The sequence below is a fragment of the Aphidius gifuensis genome, linkage group LG5 (assembly GCF_014905175.1).
Source record: "Aphidius gifuensis isolate YNYX2018 linkage group LG5, ASM1490517v1, whole genome shotgun sequence".
Classification (NCBI taxonomy): domain Eukaryota; kingdom Metazoa; phylum Arthropoda; class Insecta; order Hymenoptera; family Braconidae; genus Aphidius; species Aphidius gifuensis.
Genome location: NC_057792.1, coordinates 516,567 through 536,941, shown reverse-complemented (window position 1 = coordinate 536,941; position 20,375 = coordinate 516,567). Strand labels below are relative to the sequence as shown.

Genomic DNA, 20,375 nt, shown 5'->3' with positions numbered 1-20,375 from the left:
ATCAAAATAATCCAGGACCAACATCGTCAACTGGTACAATACTTAAAACTAGTCCAATGATACGTGATTTTGTACAAAGTGTTGATGATCGTGAATGGCAATCATCATTATTTGGTTTATTACAAAGTCAAACTTATAATCAATGTGAAGTTGATTTATTTGAGCTAATGTGTAAAGTACTTGATCAAAATTTATTTTCACAAGTTGATTGGGCGAGAAATTCTGTATTTTTCAAAGATCTCAAGGTTTGTATTTTAAATTATTTTCATTATTAATTAAATTATATTAGATTTAAATATAATTTGAAACAGTGAGTTTATTATTCACACTGTGAGTTTTTTATTTTTTTTTTTTTTTATATTTTTTTATTATAAAATTGAAGAGAGAGAGAGAGAGAGGGAGAGATAGAAAGAGAAAGATAGATAGATAGTTACTCTAGCTTGAATGTGAGGTAACCAACTAGCTCGTTGCACAATCGCTGAATGATTTCAAGCATCGCCTCATATCTGGGTCACAACAAGAAACGTTTCTAGGTTATTCTAGCCTAAAGCTTTGATTACTCACGTTGTATAGACTAGAACAATTACCCATTATTTCACATTATAATTTATAATAAATTTGTTTACTTAATTTATTTTTATTTTGATGATTATTTATTCTAGTTAACACACATCATGTTGTAGTATTATTATTTTATTTTTTTTATACATTATTATCATTGCATGATTGCGTTATCATTCCACGGTCAATTCATTTTATCATAATTATTCTATAACATGTAAATTTTTTAAAATAGGTATACGATGATAAAAGAAAGTAAAGAGAAAAAAAAAATACAATAAAATAAAATAAAAGGAAAGGGAAATAAATAAAAGCGAAAGTTTTTAAATATACTAATGATGGATGTGTGTATGTGTTTGGTTTTTTTTTTCGCTCTTAGGTTGATGACCAAATGAAATTACTTCAACACTCTTGGTCGGACATGCTGGTGCTTGATCATCTACATCAAAGGTTACACAACAATTTGCCAGACGAGACAACACTTCATAATGGCCAAAAATTTGATCTTCTATGTCTTGGTTTACTTGGTGTACCTTCTCTAGCTGATTTATTTAATGATTTATCATTAAAACTACAAGAACTTAAATTTGATCTGTCTGATTATATTTGTGTTAAATTTTTGATGCTACTAAATCACGGTAAATTCTATTGTTTATTAATTCATAAGAACAGATTGTATAAGGTTTTTTTTTAAAAAAATTGTGGAACTTTTTTTTTTTTTTTTCATTTGATCATCTAGATGTACGTGGATTGGTCAATAAAAAACATGTACAAGAAGGACATGAACAAGTACAACAGGCGCTTCTTGATTATTGCATCACGTGTTATCCATCAATACCAGTAAATATTATTGTTTTTTTTATTGTTAATAATGGATGTTGTTTGTTGATTGTTTATTTATTTGTTGAATGATTTTTATTCTAGGATAAATTCAACAAATTGCTGGCAGTATTACCGGAAATTCATGTTGTTGCAAGCAGGGGTGAGGATCATCTCTATCAAAAGCATTGCAATGGTGGTGCACCAACTCAAACGTTACTCATGGAAATGCTTCATGCTAAAAGAAAATGAAAATTTAATTTAATCTATCTCGTAAGTCCCGGTTATAAACCTCACACTAATTACAAGATGTACCTAAAGGGAATAACAACAAGAGCACCAATAATTTATATATTTAATTTTTTTTTTTTTTCTCTCCAGTCAATGGACCAAGTTTACAAACAAAACACAAAAAAATTAAATTAATTAAATTGACTCTTAAATTCCCTGAATTTTTTCTCTACAAAAATAATTGAAATAATTTTAAAGCTAAAATTACGACAATTTTTTTTAGAGAAAAATCTAAACGAAAACGACAAAAAAAAAGATTAATCTATTATTGTAAAAACAAACAAATGTTTTGATAATTTGAATTTTACTTTAAATAAAAGTGAAAAAAAAATAATGTAACGAATTCTTTTTAAATAAGAAGCAAGATTGTTCTCGCTTTTAAGAGAAAAAAAAAAGGAAAAAAATTATATATAAAAATCAAGTTTAGTTTGTATGTAACATAGAAAAGAAAAGAAAAAAAAATTATTATTAAAAAAAAAAAAAAAAAAGATAATTACATCTATTTAAATATATAAGATATATTTTCTATATTTGATGTTCAAGTTTTAGAGGTGTAACTGCAAGGTGTAATAAAGCAAAAATACAAAATAACATAATTTAAATAATAAATTTAAATTGTAAAAGAAAAAATAGCAAGTTGGGGTTGTCCCTCCTTCATCAAGCATGACGTCTCACGAGGTTGGTGGGCACGGGGGGTTTGATGATAAACAAAAAAATAAAAAATAAACAACAACAACAACAACAGGGAGATAAATGTTAGAAAAATATAATTAAAAAAAAAATAAAATATAAAAACAGTAAGCGAGATGCCTTGGAAACAGTACAAAGGGTGGTTAGATGAATGTAAAATGTTTTTAAAAAAATTGAATTGAATAATATTTAATAATTGGTCAAAGGGGGCAGGCAACTTTTGTCTAGATAAGTAAATTGATATTTTTCTAATAATCTAGAGACGATTATTTTTTAAGAATATACCACTGAAGCCTTGCTCTCAATAAAAATTAAAAATGAAAAAATCAAGCATCAAATATATATATATTTAAATAAATAAAAAATCAAACATATTTTTTGAATTGTTATTAATTAATTAATGGAAAAAATTATAAATAATTATTTAGTATTCAAAATTTGCAGATTGTATTGTTCTTTTTACACATAAATATTCATATACATATATATATTTTTTTTTTTTTGACTTGGAAATAAAATCAACCAGAATTAACTTTATCGAAATAAATATTTTCGGAATAAATGATTTCGAAATAAATTCATTAAAAATAGATAAATAGTATAACGACAATTGTGATGCGTTTTATAAAACGCCCGGCAATATTTATAATACCTAATTGATTTTAATTAAAAAAATAAATCCCATGCAAAATTAAATATTTTTTTAAAATCTGCATTTTTTAGTTTTTTTTTTTTTTTTGTTTGCACAAAAAGCAGGGCTACTATAATGTTGTAAATATTAGTTAACACATTCCAACTCTGTTGTACAGAATTAAAAAAAAAAAAAGATAAAACAAGAAAAACTAAATAAAACGAAAGAAAAAAATAAAAATAAAAATTAATCATGAAGAAAATTTTAAATTTAAAAACTCTGTTACAAACGTAATTAACATATTATATTTTGTGTATAGTTTAATGACATAAATAAATTTTAAAAACAACACACACACACAAACACACACAAACACAAAAATGTTGCTTACGAAGGAGAAAATAATGAGATAAATAAAAACAAGGATATAAATTTTTAAAAAATAATTAAATTAGCTACTTAATGTCTTCACTAATTTTAGAAAATTTGATTTAAAAAAAAATGCTAAACTTCCGTTACTTTATTATTATCATTATTATTATTATTATTATATTATTAAATATATATATAATATTGTTTGTTTGTTTTTTAATAATTTTTTTTTGTTTATTTTAATTATTTTTTTTTCTTTGTACTTCTCAACACACTGGTGGTGGAATACGAGAATATTAATCCTTTTATTTTAAAATAAAAAAACATTAACACTTACACATTCAACACAAAATTAATACTAAATAAATAAATAAATAAAAAAAACAACAATAAAATATATATAAATAAATATCGCGACTATTTTAATACTTGTATATTGTAAAATAAATAAAGAGTTTTATGTTTTAAGTAATAATGAATATATTATATATATTTAGTAGAGAGAGAATGTGAATTAATAATAAAAATAGTTATCAACAATGAATCATTGGAGCAAGGTTTATGTGGTCTCAATATTATTATTATTATTATTATTATTATTATAAATATTATAAAGAAAAAAAAAAGCAAAAAAAAAAAAAAAATTATACATAGTTTAATTAAATATATTAAGTAATTTTAGATTAATAAGTGATTAATATTATGATGCAGTTGTTAATTAAAAATAATAATGCAAAAATTAAAAATTTTAATGTTTTTAAAAAAAGAAAATTTAATAGCTGAGATGATGGTTTAAAAAAAATATATATATTAAATGAAGAAAACTTTAAAATTTTATTTTTCATTTTAAATAGTTTTGTCAGTTGAATAACAATTAATATATTATCTCAGTGCTGTGAGTTTTGTTTTAATTAAAATAATGTTTAAAGAAAAGAAAAAAATAAAATCAATTTTTTTTTTTTTTGCTCCAACGAATTATTTTAAATTTAAAAATCACGATGTTTTTTTAAATGCGCGCAACGGGGATGTACCTGAGAGTATTCTGCAATTTGATAATATGAAAATTAAAATTTTTTTAAAATCAAAAATTAAATTTCCAATCAAGAAGAGTATATCTTGTATCCTAGTTAATAAAATTGGGCTTATCAAAATTAAAAATATAAAAAAAGAGAAGATATATATTTTTTTGGCAATGTTTTATCAAGTTTAACTGGAAGATTATTCACATTTACCAGGCTGGACCTAATACACTAAAAATTAGCTTAAAAAAAAATTAAGGGAGCAAGGATTTCAACAAAAAAAAAAAAACAAAAAGACGTATTATCAATATTTTGGCTTTATTTTTATAAACAAAAAAAGATAATTTATAATTTGATTTATGATGCTGACTACCTCCTGCTGACTAAATTAAGTTTTATACTTTTACAGCAACCACATACCTCAGTGAAGAAAAAAATAATAATTAAAATGCCCCCTTGTAGATGCAATAATAATATTATTTAAACAAAAAAAAAAAGCAACTTACAAAACTAGCTTTTATTTTTTTATTTAATTTGAATTATAAATTGTGTTTCTTTATTTTTCAATTAATAAATATTCTTTGTCTTATCTTTGTTGTCCAAGAGTCTCTCTCTCTCTCTGTCTCTCTGTGCTGATTTATTATTAATAATAAATAATTGTTAATTATTGTAAAAGTGAATTTTTAAAAGAGCCTCGTGTGTCGCATCATTTTATTTAAATTGTGCTTGTTATTATCTTGGAAGAAATTATTAAAAAACTTTAAGTCTTATTATTGTTTAAAAGGCCAATGCATTGAATCTTAATAATTATATATTAATATATATATTTTTGAATGCAGCTTTACTAGGCATTAACATCAAGCTTAATAATTAAAAATAAACGTCCATTTCAAATTAATCGTTTGTTCGATTTAATTATAATCGAAATTCATTGTAAATTTTAATAATTAAATTAAAAATATAATTATCGTGTTGTATGAAATAATAAATGTACAGTTTTTAACACAATTAAATTCATGGATTTAAAATTATAACTATTGTAAAAAAAAAAATGAAAATTATTTTAAAAATTGCTTAATTGATGGATTAATTATAATAAATATATTTTAAAAATAAAAACAGCAAGTGGAGAAATTAATTTACAATGTAATTTTGTTTTTTTTTTTTTTTTTTTTGTGTCAACAGTTTTACTAGCAAATTTGTAAATTATGTAGAAAAAAAAATAATACAATTAGCAAAAAAAAATGCAGAAATTATTTCTTGTAAATATATATATTATATTTCTTTGATAATAAAAAAAAAAAAAAAACAAGTGTATTAGTTTAATGATTAAAAATTCAAAATGAAAAAAAAAAAAAAAACGAAATAGATGAATAATTATCTTGTTTAATGATAATTTAATTCACAAGTATCTCGCAATAGTTGAGGTCATAAATTGAGTTGAGTTTCATCATCATCATCATCACAATTAATCTCTGAAAATATTGTGACATGTTTTATCTCTAAATGACCACAAAAAGAAAGAATAAATTCACAAATAAATATCGTTTATTTGAATTAATTAAAACTAATAATATTTTATAAAATCAATGATCAGTTTTTAGATATTCTTGGTATGCTTTTTCATCCATTAAATTGCTAACTTCATCATGACTTGATAGTTCAACTTTATAAAGCCATCCTTGATCATAACAAGATGTATTGACGAGTCCTGGTTTATTTTCAACATCACTATTCTTTTCAATTACTTTACCACTTACTGGACTTATTAGTTCAGATGCTGCTTTAACTGATTCCAATGCTCCAACTTCATCTGCAATTGAATCATCAATATTAAGCTCAAAAATTATTTAAACATCTTTTCCTTAAAAACATTTACCTTCTTTTTTTATTATTTTTCCAACATCTGGTAATTCAACATAAACAACATCACCAAGTGCCTCTTGTGCATAGCTTGAAATACCAACAGTACCAATATTTTCTTTAACTAAAATCCATTCATGTTTATCAGAATATAACCTGTCTAAAAAATATAAATTAAATTTCCAATTATCTATTTAATTTAAATAAATTAATAAGTAAAATATAATTATTTTATTATTTACCATTTTTAATTAATGTCGTTGATATATTTCTAACATTATAAAAATTGTTTGCTGACAATTTTACAAAAGAATTAACAATGTTTAATGAATTTGTTGATGATGATGATAATGATTTTAGACTGAGCCTTGTTAAACAATTGACAAATTGAGTCATCATGTCATTAACAATTTACCTGTTTTATTTATTTAACAATAATGATAATTTATATTTATTTATATTGATAAATCCTTGGATGTGTTATTGTATCCTTGGACAAGTGTGTTGTTAAATTATTAAAATCCCAAGAGATTTATGTAGTTCTCTGGATCAACGTCACGTTACTTTACAACTAACAGTCATTCAAATGAATGATGATTGATGATGTGTCTATAGTTATTATTATTTTAATTGTAATCTTTTTTAATAATCACCACGACCTTTACTATCAATGTTAACACAAATGAATTATTATATTTATTGGCAATTTGTTGTTGTTGTTGTTCTTCAGCAAGTGGTGCCCTCTTCGACAATTTAATATTCATTTAAAATACATTTTTAAAACTAGCAGTCAGGTCAATGCTAGACTCTTATCAAGGAAATAATATGACCTATTTTTAAATGAAAAATAAAACACAACAAATCAACTAAAATTTGTATGAAAAAAAATGATGTGTATACTTTTATATATTTTTTTTCCTTTCTTAGACAACAATGTAATATAAATGACATTTGATTAATTTATTAATTTGCTGTAGAAAAAAAATATATATTGAACTATTTGTAGATTTAAAAAAAAAAAAAAAAAATCATGTTAATTGAATTAATTAAAGGCCCATAGTGTATGAACGACCATTTGGATTGTGAATGGTAAGTGGTCTTGGTTTTGAAATTGACCATTCATACCAAACATTTTTTGGACTGCATCGACGCCAAAAATGTACTTCAATAGTATCACCCTGATTGACATGTACTGGTTCCTGTTAAATTATAAATAACATAAATTAATTACCAAAAATAATCAAGCAAATAAATGAAGAAATTAATATTATTACCTTGAGAGGAAAAAATATTGGGAACCAACTAAACATTCCATTGCTATGAGTTTGTGGTACAATACTGATAGTAACATCTTCAAATAATACAACATCAAAGTAGCCAGAAAAACCATGTAAAACAGCTTTTTGTTGAACGTTAAATGTTTTTTGTCCATATCTTGAATTATCAATGACTTCATCTAAACAAAAACATGATAAATTATTAATTATTAACTAAAAATGTAAATAAATAAATAAATATTATTATTACCTCTATTTGGATGTTGGAATGTAAACAATGCTTGTGGTGAACCAATGTCATATTTATTTTGTAAATAAACAACATATGGAGTTTCAAAATGTGAAATTGGTGATTTATCTTTATCTTGACATGAACGTAATTCATTATAAAGTTTTGATGATTGTACTGGAGCAATATATGATGTATAAGATTGTGGTATACTAATACCATTTGGTTTTAAATAATTTTGTGCACCATCAAGACACTCTGGTGATAATTCATTATCACCAAATGAACCAAGTAATTCAGATACTAATATATCAGCATTTTCTGGTGCTTTCCAATCTCTCATATCACATGATACAATTGTAACACGTTCATCAAATACATCATTTTTTAATGCACGTAATGTTAATACAGCATTTGGATTTTTTTCAACAGCAAATACTTTAACTTTACAAGCAGCAATATCAGCAGCATTTAATGCTGCACGTACAAGTGGTCCTCTACCAGCACCAACAACTGTTATTACAATTGGATTTGTTGAAAATACACTATTAAATTCTTCACGTTTTTTAATTAGTGCTTTTAATATTGCTGTTTGATATTGTGTATATTTAACTGGATCTTTTTCAAATACTTCATATGTACCAGATTCAAGATTATCCATCAATGGTTGAAGTGGAAATTGTAAATAATCCTCATAGCCACGACCAAAACGTTCACGTGGTCCAAATTCTGATAATCCACGTTTCCATAATTGATCAAGATATGTATAATAATGTGCAATATGTTCAGAACCATCAACACCAGTTACAACCATTTGTATATTCATTGATAAAAATTTATTAACTAATTCTTGATGTGCTTTACTTAGCACTGGATAACCTTTTTTATTTGATAAAAATACGCTTGCTGGAAATACAAGTGTTTTAATTGGTTCACCAAGCCATCTCATTATTTCTTGATCATCTGGTATGTCTTTACTGACAACAAGTGATACACCAAGTTTTTTATCAAAATCACAAAAACTACGAAATTCATTCCACCATTCCCATGGACATTGAATTGATTGTTCATCAATGTCATTTGTACGATATGACATTGCTTGTTTTTTAGGATTTGTCATGTCTATTTGTATCCAGAATTGTAATGATGTTGGTGTTACAAGTTTATTAAATACAATACGTGCAAGATTACTTTTTTCACTTAAACCAGATGTCAATTTAAATGTCACTGCTGGAATATTAAGATGTGATGCCAATGATATTTCTTGTAACAATGCTTTTTCACTATTTGTTCTGACATATGGAATTTTTGAATCAACTTCTTCATAGTAAGAAAAACTACCAACAATCATTGTTGACCATTCTGAATTCATTAGTATCATATCAGGTCTTGTAAATGCTTCTGATTCACTTCTTGCTAATGCAGCACCAGATATAAATTCTTGTTTATAACTTGGATGAACCAATGGTACAATAATAAATCCATATCTATAATTATATTGATAAAAAAATTAATTAATTATTTATATTAAATACTAAACAAAGGAATTTTATTTTACAAACCTAGCTCTTCTAGCATTTTTCAAACATTCAGATAAATCCCAAGCTGCAGAGGTGTACTCAAGACCACATGATAATGGTGCATCACTCGCCATTATATTTATTAATAATTTTTAAATTTTAATTAACAAAAAATTTAATAATATCTATTTGAAAAATATATAAATAATTTGTTTTCATTTGCCGGGTTTAAGGTTACAACACATTGTCCAACAGTACAAAAGACAAATGTATTTTTTTTTTTTTTCCACTTTTTTCCCCCCAAAGCTTTATAATAATAATAACAACAACGACAAAAGAAAAAAAAAATGGTGCAAATGAAAATCATGTATATTAGCCTTAAGGTTTTTTGAAAAAAGGGATTTTTTAATTAAAGTAAATAAATATAAATACAATTTTACATATTATTTTATTATTTAAATTTTACTGAGGCAACAGCTTAAAATACTTAAATTTATTTAAAAAAAAAAATTTTGTACGATGAAATTTATGGCTGAATACCATTATTATCACCAATGCTATCGTCGCTATCATCAACATCATCATCATCGTCGTCGTCTTCATCACCATCATCATCATCATCATCATCATCATAATCATCAGTATCATCTTCATCATTATTTTCTGAACCGAATACTTGCATAAAATTACTTAAATCAGATCCACTATCCCACTCATCCATATCATCATCATCATCATCATCATCGTCGTCGTCGTCATCATCATCATTATCTTCATCTTCATCATCATCATCATCACCTTCAGCATTATCTAACCCATCTTGATCTGTAACATCAAAATCTATGACCTCAACTCCACCACCTAAATTCATATTATCTTCATCTGTAAAAAATAAAAAAAAAAATAAGCAATTAATCAACTGAATAAATTGAATGATTTAGTGTATTATTTACCTTCAACAATATTATCATCTGATCCAGAGTTTGATCCATCATCATCACTAGCATCTAAATCATCCTCATCATCTTCATCAACTTCTTCATCATCATCATCACGTTTTCTTCCAACATCATATATTCTAACATGTGAATCCACTGGACCATCATGTGTACCATAATTTTCAACAATGGCAATTTGTGTATCAAATTTATTAATAGCCAATGATGGAATAACTCTTTTAACGTCATACGTTGCAATGCTACTGTAATCATTGGCATCTAATGTTTTAAATGATGTTAAATATGATGTTTCATCATCACCATCTTCATCACATGATATTGCATAGAGTATATTATTTATTGGTGAAAATAATACATTCATTTTTTCTAATGTTGGTACTGTGTTTAGTAAATGAAATGTACGTAAATCCCATACTTCAGTATTTGATACAACTTCAATACCATTTGGATGAAAAACACCATTTAATGTTTGATTTAATTTATCAAATTTATGTATTTCTTTGCCAGAATTAACATCCCATAATATACCATCACTCAATACAAGCTCATCATTCATACTAAATGTTGCTCTATTTTCAATATATTGATTTGATATTGATGGTATTAATTCTTTAATTAAGGCACCAGTTGTAACATCATATATTGTTGATTTATCTTGTTGTGTACCAATAATTTTATCTTGATGTTTACTAAATTCAACATGACTTTCATTTTCAAATGATACTCTCATTTCAAAAAATGAACCACATGACCATAATGCTGATAATGGTGCACGCCATTCAGTATTTGTTAATAATAATTCACCAGTTTGATTCATTTCCATATATTTAATATATGATTCATGACATTGATATGTTACTTCTTCAACACCAGAATGTATATTAAACATTTTAACATCACCTGGTTGTGTACCAAGCATTAAAAATTGTTGACAAGGTGTAAATATACAATATGTAAAACCTCCTTCAGCTTCAGTTGGTTTAAATGTTTTAACTGGACAAAAACGACTATAAATATGTTTTCTATCTAATCTTCTACTATCCATACCAAATTGTCGTCTACCAAGTCTAACAGTCATATTAATTGGTGTTGAATTTTTAGTTCTTGGATCTGGACATTTATGTGGTTCAAGTAAATTAAATTGTGGACATGTTACCATTGGATTTTTACATAATGCATGTTGATTTGTTAAATATTCTTTAATTATTGAATTTAATGATATTGTTGTGTTGTAATTTGTTGATGATAATGTTGTTAAATTACTACTAACACAACCACCACCACCACCACCACCAACAACACCATTAATAGCTGCTATTTCACGTGCTGTTGGTTTTTCTAATCTACTTGTTGGTGTTGATGATATCAACGAATTTAATGTACTATTATTATTATCAATATTTGATAATGGTGTTGTTGTTGTTGTTGTTGTTGATTTTTTTTCATTAATTATAATTTTTTTAGGATTTGTTGTTTGTAATTTAATTGATGATGATGATGACGATAATAATGATGTATTATTATTATTTATAATTGATGTTGATGCTTGTGGTGCAAGTGGTGGTGGTGTTTGACAACAACTATCTGATAATTTACTAATTCTCATGGGTGTTGATGTTGTTCCTGCTGCTGCTGTTATTCCTCCTACTGCTGCTACTGATGCTGCTGTTGCTGCTGTTGTTGTATTATTAATATATCTTGATGGTGTTGATAAAGGAGACTGCAATAAATTTGTACGTGATGATGATGATGCTGAACAATCACCACGTGATACTTTTGGTGTATTATAATGTGATGATGATAATGATGATGACACTTGTGATGAATTAGCTCTAATATTTGGCACTAAACTTTTATATGGAATTGGCTGATACGGTAATAGTTTTTGTGGTACAAGTGTTGATTCAAGACATGCTTCTTTTTGTAATGTCATTGCTGTATCAATTAAACCTTTTGACACTAAATGTTGATGTATTAATAAATTTAAATCATGATCATTATATTGTATACGTGTTTGTGCAACAACATTTGCACGATGTAGTGATGCAAGTGTCATTTCATATTCAGCACCAGATGGTTTAGCTTTACCAGAAACACGTTCCATTAATTCAAGTGCATATTTTTGAAATGTAACATGTTCTTGTCGTTTTTCTTGTAATATTGGATCTTTCATTAATGATTGTATATGTCCAGTAGTAAACATTGGTAATTTTGATATTATTTGACGTACTTTTTCACTTCTAGCTAAACCAGCTAATGCACGACATGCAAGTGCACGTATACTATCAGCATCTGTTATTGGTACTTTGACTGACATTAAACCAAGTAACATCATAATACCATTATTTGATCTAACACTTTCCCATATTTTTTGTATTAATTCTTCACTATTATGAATTGTTTTTTTTTTAGCTGAACCACTTATTGAATATCTACCGACATTACCACCAACACGATTTATTGGTGAACATACACAGTTGATTAATGCACGTAGAGCTGCTCTTTGTACATCTGGATCTTGTATTATTTCACCTTCAGCAGCAGCAAGTAATAAATTAATAGCAATTGTCATTGACATATCTGGTATATCAATACGATCACACAATAATACTTTTGGTACAACTGAACATATTGCAATAACATCAAAACAACATTTAACTGTTTCAGCACTAAATGTTGCACGTCCACTAAAATTCCATTCACGTGATATTGCTATTATACGTAACAATAAATTGATACCTTGTAAATTATATAATTGTTGTACTGGTTGCCATGGTGTTCTGACATTCATTAATTCTTGTAATAATTCAACTTTACTTTGTACTTCATCACTACGTAGCTTACATGGTTTATATGGTGGTATTAAATATTGATGACGATTATCCTGATCATTACGTGCATTTTCAAGACGTTGTAGCTGTTCTGATTTCCAGTATAAATGTGCTTCCATATATCTTTTTAATGCTGTTACAACATGACGAACAATTTGACGTGCAGCATTGTCTTCATCATCATTTATTGATTGTATATCTTGTTCTTCAAAATTTAATATTTTTAATGTTGATATGACATTTAATAATATACGTAAACCACCTTGTGAATCAAATTCATCAAGTATAACTTTAAATGGAAATGAAAAACCAAAAAACATTGTACCATGACATCTACCAGAATCATGACTTGTTTCTAATAACCATAATACATATGTCACTAATTCTTTGACAATTTGTTCTGGTAATAAACAAACACGTTCCATAGCATCTTCACAATATGTTAAATAATAAAGACATATACTAACACCAGTTGCAGCAACACTTGGTCTTGGTACATCTAATAATTTTTGTAAACCTGACATATTTAAAAATTCAAGTGAAAATTTTTTATGTACAAGTAATGATGCTAAATATTTTAATGCTTCAAATGCTAGCCTACTATCTTTTGTTTTTCTAACATTTATATATTTTAATATTAATTCTAATGCATTATGCTCAAAAACTGGACCAAGAAATTCTTGATATTCACCCATTGGTGCTAAATAACGTAATATTAACATTTGTCGTGTTGCTAATGTTGGTGGATATATTTGTACACTACCAATAACATAAGTTTCTAATTCAGCCCATGAAGAATTTGAATTACCTTCAAGTAACATTGACGGTGTTGATGATCTTTGTAATTGTCGATTTACAATTGTTGGCTGATAGTGGGTGTTGTTGTTGTTGTTGTTGGTGTTGATGTATTATTTAAATTTAATTTTGTTGGTGTTGGTGTTTGCCTTGGTGGTGTTGAACGTGTATTTTTTGTTGGTGTATTATTATCATGATGATTATTTAATAAATTATTATTGTTACTATTGTGATTATTACTATTTTGTATTTTTGGTATTGATAATGGTGGTGACATCATGTCTGATGATTCTGTATTATTTTTAACATTATTATCATTTGTTTTTTTAGTTTTTTTACTTGGTGGTGTATCATCAATATTATTAACAGCATTATCATCATGATTATCAATAATATTTACACTAGCACCATTACTACCACCACCACCATCTGTATCATCAATTGGAAATAATTCATTTGGATGTTTTTTAACATTATTATCAATTTTAACATCTGATATTTTACGTTTTATTGGTGTTGATAATTTATGTTCATTTGTATCATGATGAATTTGTGATGAACATGTACCATTACGATTTGATCCAACATGAGCAAATGGACGTGGATTTATTGAACATTGACGTTCTTCTTCAGCAGTTGATTGTAATACATGTAATCTTTGTAACATAAGTGGTATTAAATGTGCATTTTGTTCACGAAAACTTGTTGCAATATCTTGTACTTCCATTGCTGCTGCTAACAAACCAGTTGCATAACTTTGTAATGGTTCATGGGAATTTTCAGCCCAACTATATAAACGTAATATTAAACTTTCCATATCTGGTTGAAATACGGCTGATGTTTCAAGTCCAGGTAATATATCCAACACAAGACGACATGCTGCAATATTTAATAAACGTACATCACGATCAATTCCACTTCCTCTGTAAAATGTATCTCGAAGATAATCGTTGATCAACTAGTCAAATAAAAAATAAATTGTCAAACATTAACAACAACAACAACAACAACAAGAGTAAGTATTTAATTAAAATTTGTATAAAAAAATATTACCTTTGTTATAAAACTATCTTTACGAAATAGAACTTTTAATATATGACCAAAATTACAATCAGGATATGCACGTGATGGATGCCTTTCATCAAATGGATCTGGATCCATTTTATAATAATTTTCTTTTTCCAATTCAATTATTTCAGCAAGTCTTTCCAGTGTTGGAATTGGATCATATGTTGTTATACCATGTTCTTCTTCCCATTGTTTTAATATTTGAACAACATCAGTCACTTCAGACAATGACTCGGCTGTTGCCATTTTTATTATTTATAACTATAAACAACAACAAAAATTATATTACAACAAAATTTAAATAAAAAAATGATGTAATCATAAAAATAAACAAACACATTTACTCCAAAAAAATAAAAAAATAAATAATAAAAATTATATTATTCAAAATTATTTAACAAGTAAATTATTTAAACAAAAATAATAGTTAATAATAATTGTGGCTAAATGATTATTATAATTTTAGTAAACAATTGGAAATAAGCAAATTAATCAACAAAATCATAACCTAGAAATAATAAATTAATACACTTTTTTATGGAAACAAATGAAATGAATATAAACATTTATTAAAAAAATAATAATCAACAATACTGGACAAAGATTTAAAAAATCCAGACATGTCAATTATGTGCTAATAAATAATAAAAAAAATTAGAAATTATAGTTAAAATATAACCAAATTAAAAAAAGAGAGAAAATTGTAAATTATGACAGATTATTATTAATTGGATTAAAAAAAAAAAAAAACGACTTACCTATAAAATTAATTAAATTTTACAATGTATATTACAATAAATATAAACAAATTGTTTATCTCACACTTGGCTATTGTAAAAAAAAAATATATATTTAAAGGTAGATAATGATTTATTAAATTCAGCACGAGGAAAATAAATCATGCACTAACATGAGACAACTTGCACAACTTGGCTACAAAATTTTTACTCAATTTTACTGGCCTTTTTCATTATAAATATATATACAATCAAATATAAAATATCTCTCAACGATGCCGGCAAGACCAGCTCTCTAAACTTATTTGTACGCACCTGTTCAATAACAAAAAAAAAATAAAAAAATAAAAAATAAAAAAATAACTTTTAACGTAAAAAAAAGCGATATGTTTTGTTTATTTATTTAAAAATATAAATAATTTGATTTTTTATTAATAATTTAGTGTAATAATTAGAAGGATATTTGAGGAAATTATTGGGGTTTAAAAATAATCAATTTATTGATTATAAATATTTTTTTTTTTAATAACAAATTGAGAGACAAAATTCAAATTTGCAATTTTTATTTTTTTTTATTTTTGTTACATTGTTTTAACGACAGAGTGAGCGCAATGATTTTTCTGTGACACACATTTTTTTAATTTTTTTTCGCGGTTAAATTCAAATTTAGTTAACTAAATTCTTGTTTTTTTTTTTTATAATTTAATCAAGTAAATGAAAAATAAAAATTCTAAATACACATATCATTAATCAACATGCAACTGATGAAAAATATAGATTTGAAAAATTAAAGGCTTGAAAATAAAATACTTTTTAATTTTAGATTATTTTCAAAGAGTAAACAAACTTGTCAAAAACCAATGAATAGAATTAAATTGAATAATTATTCAACAATTAGTCGTGTAATATTAATACATAGAATTTTTTTTGTGAAATAATTTATTAATTTCCCTGGTAGAAATAGTCTCTCCGGATTTTCTCCCGACTTTCTCCGGATTTCTCCGGATCGGAGATATTATTCCGGAGTTTTTTCGGATTTTCTCCGGATTTTATTGGATTTTCTCCGGATTTTTTCAGAAAAAATTCCATTTTTATTATTCGTATGTAAACTCTCATTTCTAGTTTTTTTCATTGATTTTTCAATTTTTTTGTGTTTGTTTTTTTAAGCAAAAAATTAGGAAAAATCCGAGATATTTGGAAATAGTTGAATTTATTAAATATTGAAAGTCTCAATTACGTAGAAAGTCTGGAGAAATCCGGAGAAAATCCGGAGAGATTATATTTCTACCAGGTTTATTAATTTATTTATAATAATAAGATACTTTGATACACTTTTAATTTTTATGATCACTTCTGGCAAGCCAAATCCTTATTTCTACCAGGGTTATTAATTTATTTAATAAGATACTTTGATACATTTTTAATTTTTATGATCACTTCTGGCAAGCCAAATCCTTATTTCTACCAGGGTTATTAATTTATTTATAATAATAAAATACTTTGATACATTTTTAATTTTTATGATCACTTCTGGCAAGCCAAATCCTTATTTTATTGAAATCAGTGTTATATCGTATTCACTTGTTGCTTTCAAAGTTAAACCAAAGACAGAATTAAATTATGATTTGATTGAATTTTTGCTGATTGGATCATGAAACACTCGCACTCATTTTCTTCTCCACGAGCTTGAATGAGTGCTTTAATGGCTTTTGTGGATTAAATTCAACGTTTTTCTGGAATAATAGAATTATCAATTATAGGCAACATTCTTTCCTTAGCTAATATTTTTTCCATAGCTTTTTATTAATTTAAATAAATAAAAAGCTATAGGATAATGTTAGCCTTCAGGAAAAAATGACTACATGTTAATTTATAAAATAATGAATTTAGCCAAAAATTAACATTGTAGAACAAGCATCCTTTCAGCTAATTTTTTCTTAGCTTTTTGTTTATTTAAGTGTAAAAGCTATGGAAAATAACCAACAAAACTAGAAAGGATCATTTATTAATGATAATTTATATATGAACACAAATTCAAATTTGCAATTTTAATTTTTTATTTCTTTTTTCTCGCGGTTAAATTTAAATTTGGTTCTTGTTTTTTATAATTAAATTGAGTAAATTAAAAATAAAAATTATAAATAATTGTTTTTATAATTAAAAAATGTAATTTTTAATTTTGCAATAATATGCAAATAAAGTCAGCTGATGAGAGAGCACGAAGACTCGAGATGTAAGATGGAGCCACAGATCTCAAGCCTGACTGGAGTGGACTGGAGCTTTGACAACATAAACAAATTAATTTAAATAAATAAATTATCTAAATAATGATAAAATGATTGAGGTAAATGATGAACCAGTTGCCACTCAGGAAGAATCTAAAAAAATAAATGTCATCAATAAAGAAACTGTCCACAAAATTTGTTCAGGCCAAGTAAGATTAATGATTCATCAATGTATTTATCACAAACGATTATAACATTAACAATTAATAAAAATATCAATTATTCAGGTTGTTTTGGATCTTGCTGTTGCGATAAAAGAACTAGTTGAAAATAGTCTAGACAGTGGAGCAACATCTGTTGATGTCAAATTAATTGATCATGGAAAATCTTGTATAACTGTATCAGACAATGGAAGTGGTGTACTTGAATCAGACTTTGAGGGTCTAGGTAATTACAAATAAACAATAATAAACAATATAAAAATTAATAATAATAATAATTTTAATTTAATTACAGGTCTTAGACATCATACATCAAAATTACGTGATTTTTCTGATATATTTGAAGTATCAACATTTGGCTTTCGTGGTGAAGCATTGAGTTCATTATGCTCATTATCAGATGTAACAATAATAACAAATAATAGCAATAATAAACATGCATATAAATTAAAATTTGATAAAAATGGTAATCTTGAAAAAAAAGATATTTGTGCACGTGAAATTGGTACAACAGTTATTGTTAAAAATATATTTAAAAATTTACCAGTTAGAGCTAAAGAATTTCATAGAAATATTAAAAAAGAATTTTCACGTGCTGTACAAATATTATATGGTTATTGTTTAGTATCAACTGGTATTAAAATAACATGTACAAATACAATTGATGGTAAAACGACAAATAAAATTGTTGGAACAAATAGATCAAATAGTGTATTGGATAATGCAATATCAATATTTGGTAGTAAAACATTAGTTGGCATTGATAATGTTGATATTTGTCAGCCAGATGATGATATTATTGAAGAATTTAATTTACCAAATGATATTGTTATTGATTTTAAATGGAATTTTTTAACAAGTAGCTGTGAACATGGAATGGGACGTGCATCACCTGATCGTCAATTTTTTTTTGTCAATGGTAGACCATGTAATATATTAAAAATTGCCAAATTAATTAATAATATTTATCATAAATTTAATAATAAACAATATCCATTTGTTTTTATTAATTTATTGCTGAATCAGTTGAATACTGATGTTAATGTTACACCAGATAAACGTACCATTTTTTTAACACAAGAAAAATTAATTTTAGCTGTTATTAAAATGAGTTTACTTAAAAAATGGCAAAAAATGCAAGGCAATTTTAAAAGTCAAACACTTGAACAGCTACAATATACATTGAAAAAAAAATTTAACATCACCATCTAGAGAAAATACTCCACCACAAAAAAAAAAGATGATTTAATTAAAACAACATGTTAATGATGCTGATAATGTTGATGATTCTGGTAATGCTGATGCTACTGCTGATGCTGCTAATGTTGATAATAAAATAGATGAAATTTATTATGAAAAATTAGCTGACTCAAAAATGAAAATAAACATTGATATAATAAAATTATCAATGAAAAAAAAATGTCAATTAAATAACATTGATAATAATTGTGATAATATAAAATTTAGATCCAAGTAAAAGTTCAGATGCTGAAAAAGAATTAATGAAAGAATTATCAACAAAATCATTCATAAAGATGAAAATAATTGGACAATTTAATATAGGTTTTATTAAAGCTGAACAATTAGATGATGATGATTTATTCATAATTGGTCAACATGCAACTGATGAAAATATAGATTTGAAAAATTAAATAACGAAACAATATTAAAACTCAAAATTAATAATACCAAAATCATTAAATTTATCATCATTAAATGAAACAATATTAATTGATAATCGAAAATTTTTTGATGCAAATGGTTTTACATTTAATATTAATACAAATGATGATTATGGAAAAAGAGTTATGTTAACTGGTATTCCAGTAAGTGGAAATTGGCAGTTTGATCAACAAGATATTGAAGAATTAATATTTTTAATAAAAGAAGGTGGTACTGTTGATGATGTCATGATGAATCAAGATAATGGTAAAATATTAAGACCAAGTAGAGTACGCCAAATGTTAGCATCAAGAGCATGTCGTGGTGCTGTTATGATTGGAACCAACTTGAATCATTCAGAAATGAAACGTTTAATTAATCAAATGGGAGTCATGAAAAATCCATGGAATTGTCCACATGGAAGACCAACAATTAGACATTTAATATCATTAAAATTATTATAATGTCTAATTAATTAATTAAAATTGATTTAAAACTTGCTTTGTTGACAAAGGTATCTACTTTATCATCTGCAATTACATATAACCTCAAATATACCTATATAAATTTTGATTCAATTTTTAACAGAATTCAGTGTACAAAGA

At 25.5% G+C, this 20,375-nt stretch overlaps 4 protein-coding genes and 1 pseudogene across 4 annotated transcripts; 2 read left to right on the top strand and 3 right to left on the bottom strand.

The window, feature by feature from the left end:
- Positions 1-6: 6 nt before the first annotated feature.
- On the top strand, positions 7-2,525 carry LOC122856625 (nuclear hormone receptor FTZ-F1-like). The gene is made up of 4 exons (XM_044158344.1): positions 7-245; positions 941-1,199; positions 1,301-1,401; positions 1,486-2,525. Exons 1-4 carry the CDS (start codon positions 57-59, stop codon positions 1,630-1,632), a joined length of 696 nt encoding a protein of 231 aa, XP_044014279.1. The 5' UTR covers positions 7-56; the 3' UTR covers positions 1,633-2,525.
- Positions 2,526-5,533: 3,008 nt separating this feature from the next.
- On the bottom strand, positions 5,534-6,984 carry LOC122856624 (glycine cleavage system H protein, mitochondrial-like). Its single transcript, XM_044158343.1, has 3 exons — positions 6,489-6,984; positions 6,263-6,406; positions 5,534-6,196 (listed from the first exon to the last, which is right to left on the bottom strand). Exons 1-3 carry the CDS (start codon positions 6,643-6,645, stop codon positions 5,970-5,972), a joined length of 528 nt encoding a protein of 175 aa, XP_044014278.1. The 5' UTR covers positions 6,646-6,984; the 3' UTR covers positions 5,534-5,969.
- Positions 6,985-7,134: 150 nt separating this feature from the next.
- On the bottom strand, positions 7,135-9,534 carry LOC122856623 (protein arginine N-methyltransferase 5-like). Its single transcript, XM_044158342.1, has 4 exons — positions 9,315-9,534; positions 7,774-9,239; positions 7,521-7,702; positions 7,135-7,445 (listed from the first exon to the last, which is right to left on the bottom strand). Exons 1-4 carry the CDS (start codon positions 9,404-9,406, stop codon positions 7,293-7,295), a joined length of 1,893 nt encoding a protein of 630 aa, XP_044014277.1. The 5' UTR covers positions 9,407-9,534; the 3' UTR covers positions 7,135-7,292.
- A 167-nt stretch (positions 9,535-9,701) lies between these two features.
- On the bottom strand, positions 9,702-15,960 carry LOC122856150 (DDB1- and CUL4-associated factor 1-like). The gene is made up of 5 exons (XM_044157842.1): positions 15,684-15,960; positions 14,911-15,186; positions 13,987-14,815; positions 10,226-13,930; positions 9,702-10,154 (listed from the first exon to the last, which is right to left on the bottom strand). Exons 2-5 carry the CDS (start codon positions 15,169-15,171, stop codon positions 9,799-9,801), a joined length of 5,151 nt encoding a protein of 1,716 aa, XP_044013777.1. The 5' UTR covers positions 15,172-15,186; positions 15,684-15,960; the 3' UTR covers positions 9,702-9,798.
- Positions 15,961-17,888: 1,928 nt separating this feature from the next.
- Positions 17,889-20,359, top strand: LOC122856622 (annotated as a pseudogene).
- The last annotated feature ends 16 nt before the right edge of the window (positions 20,360-20,375 follow it).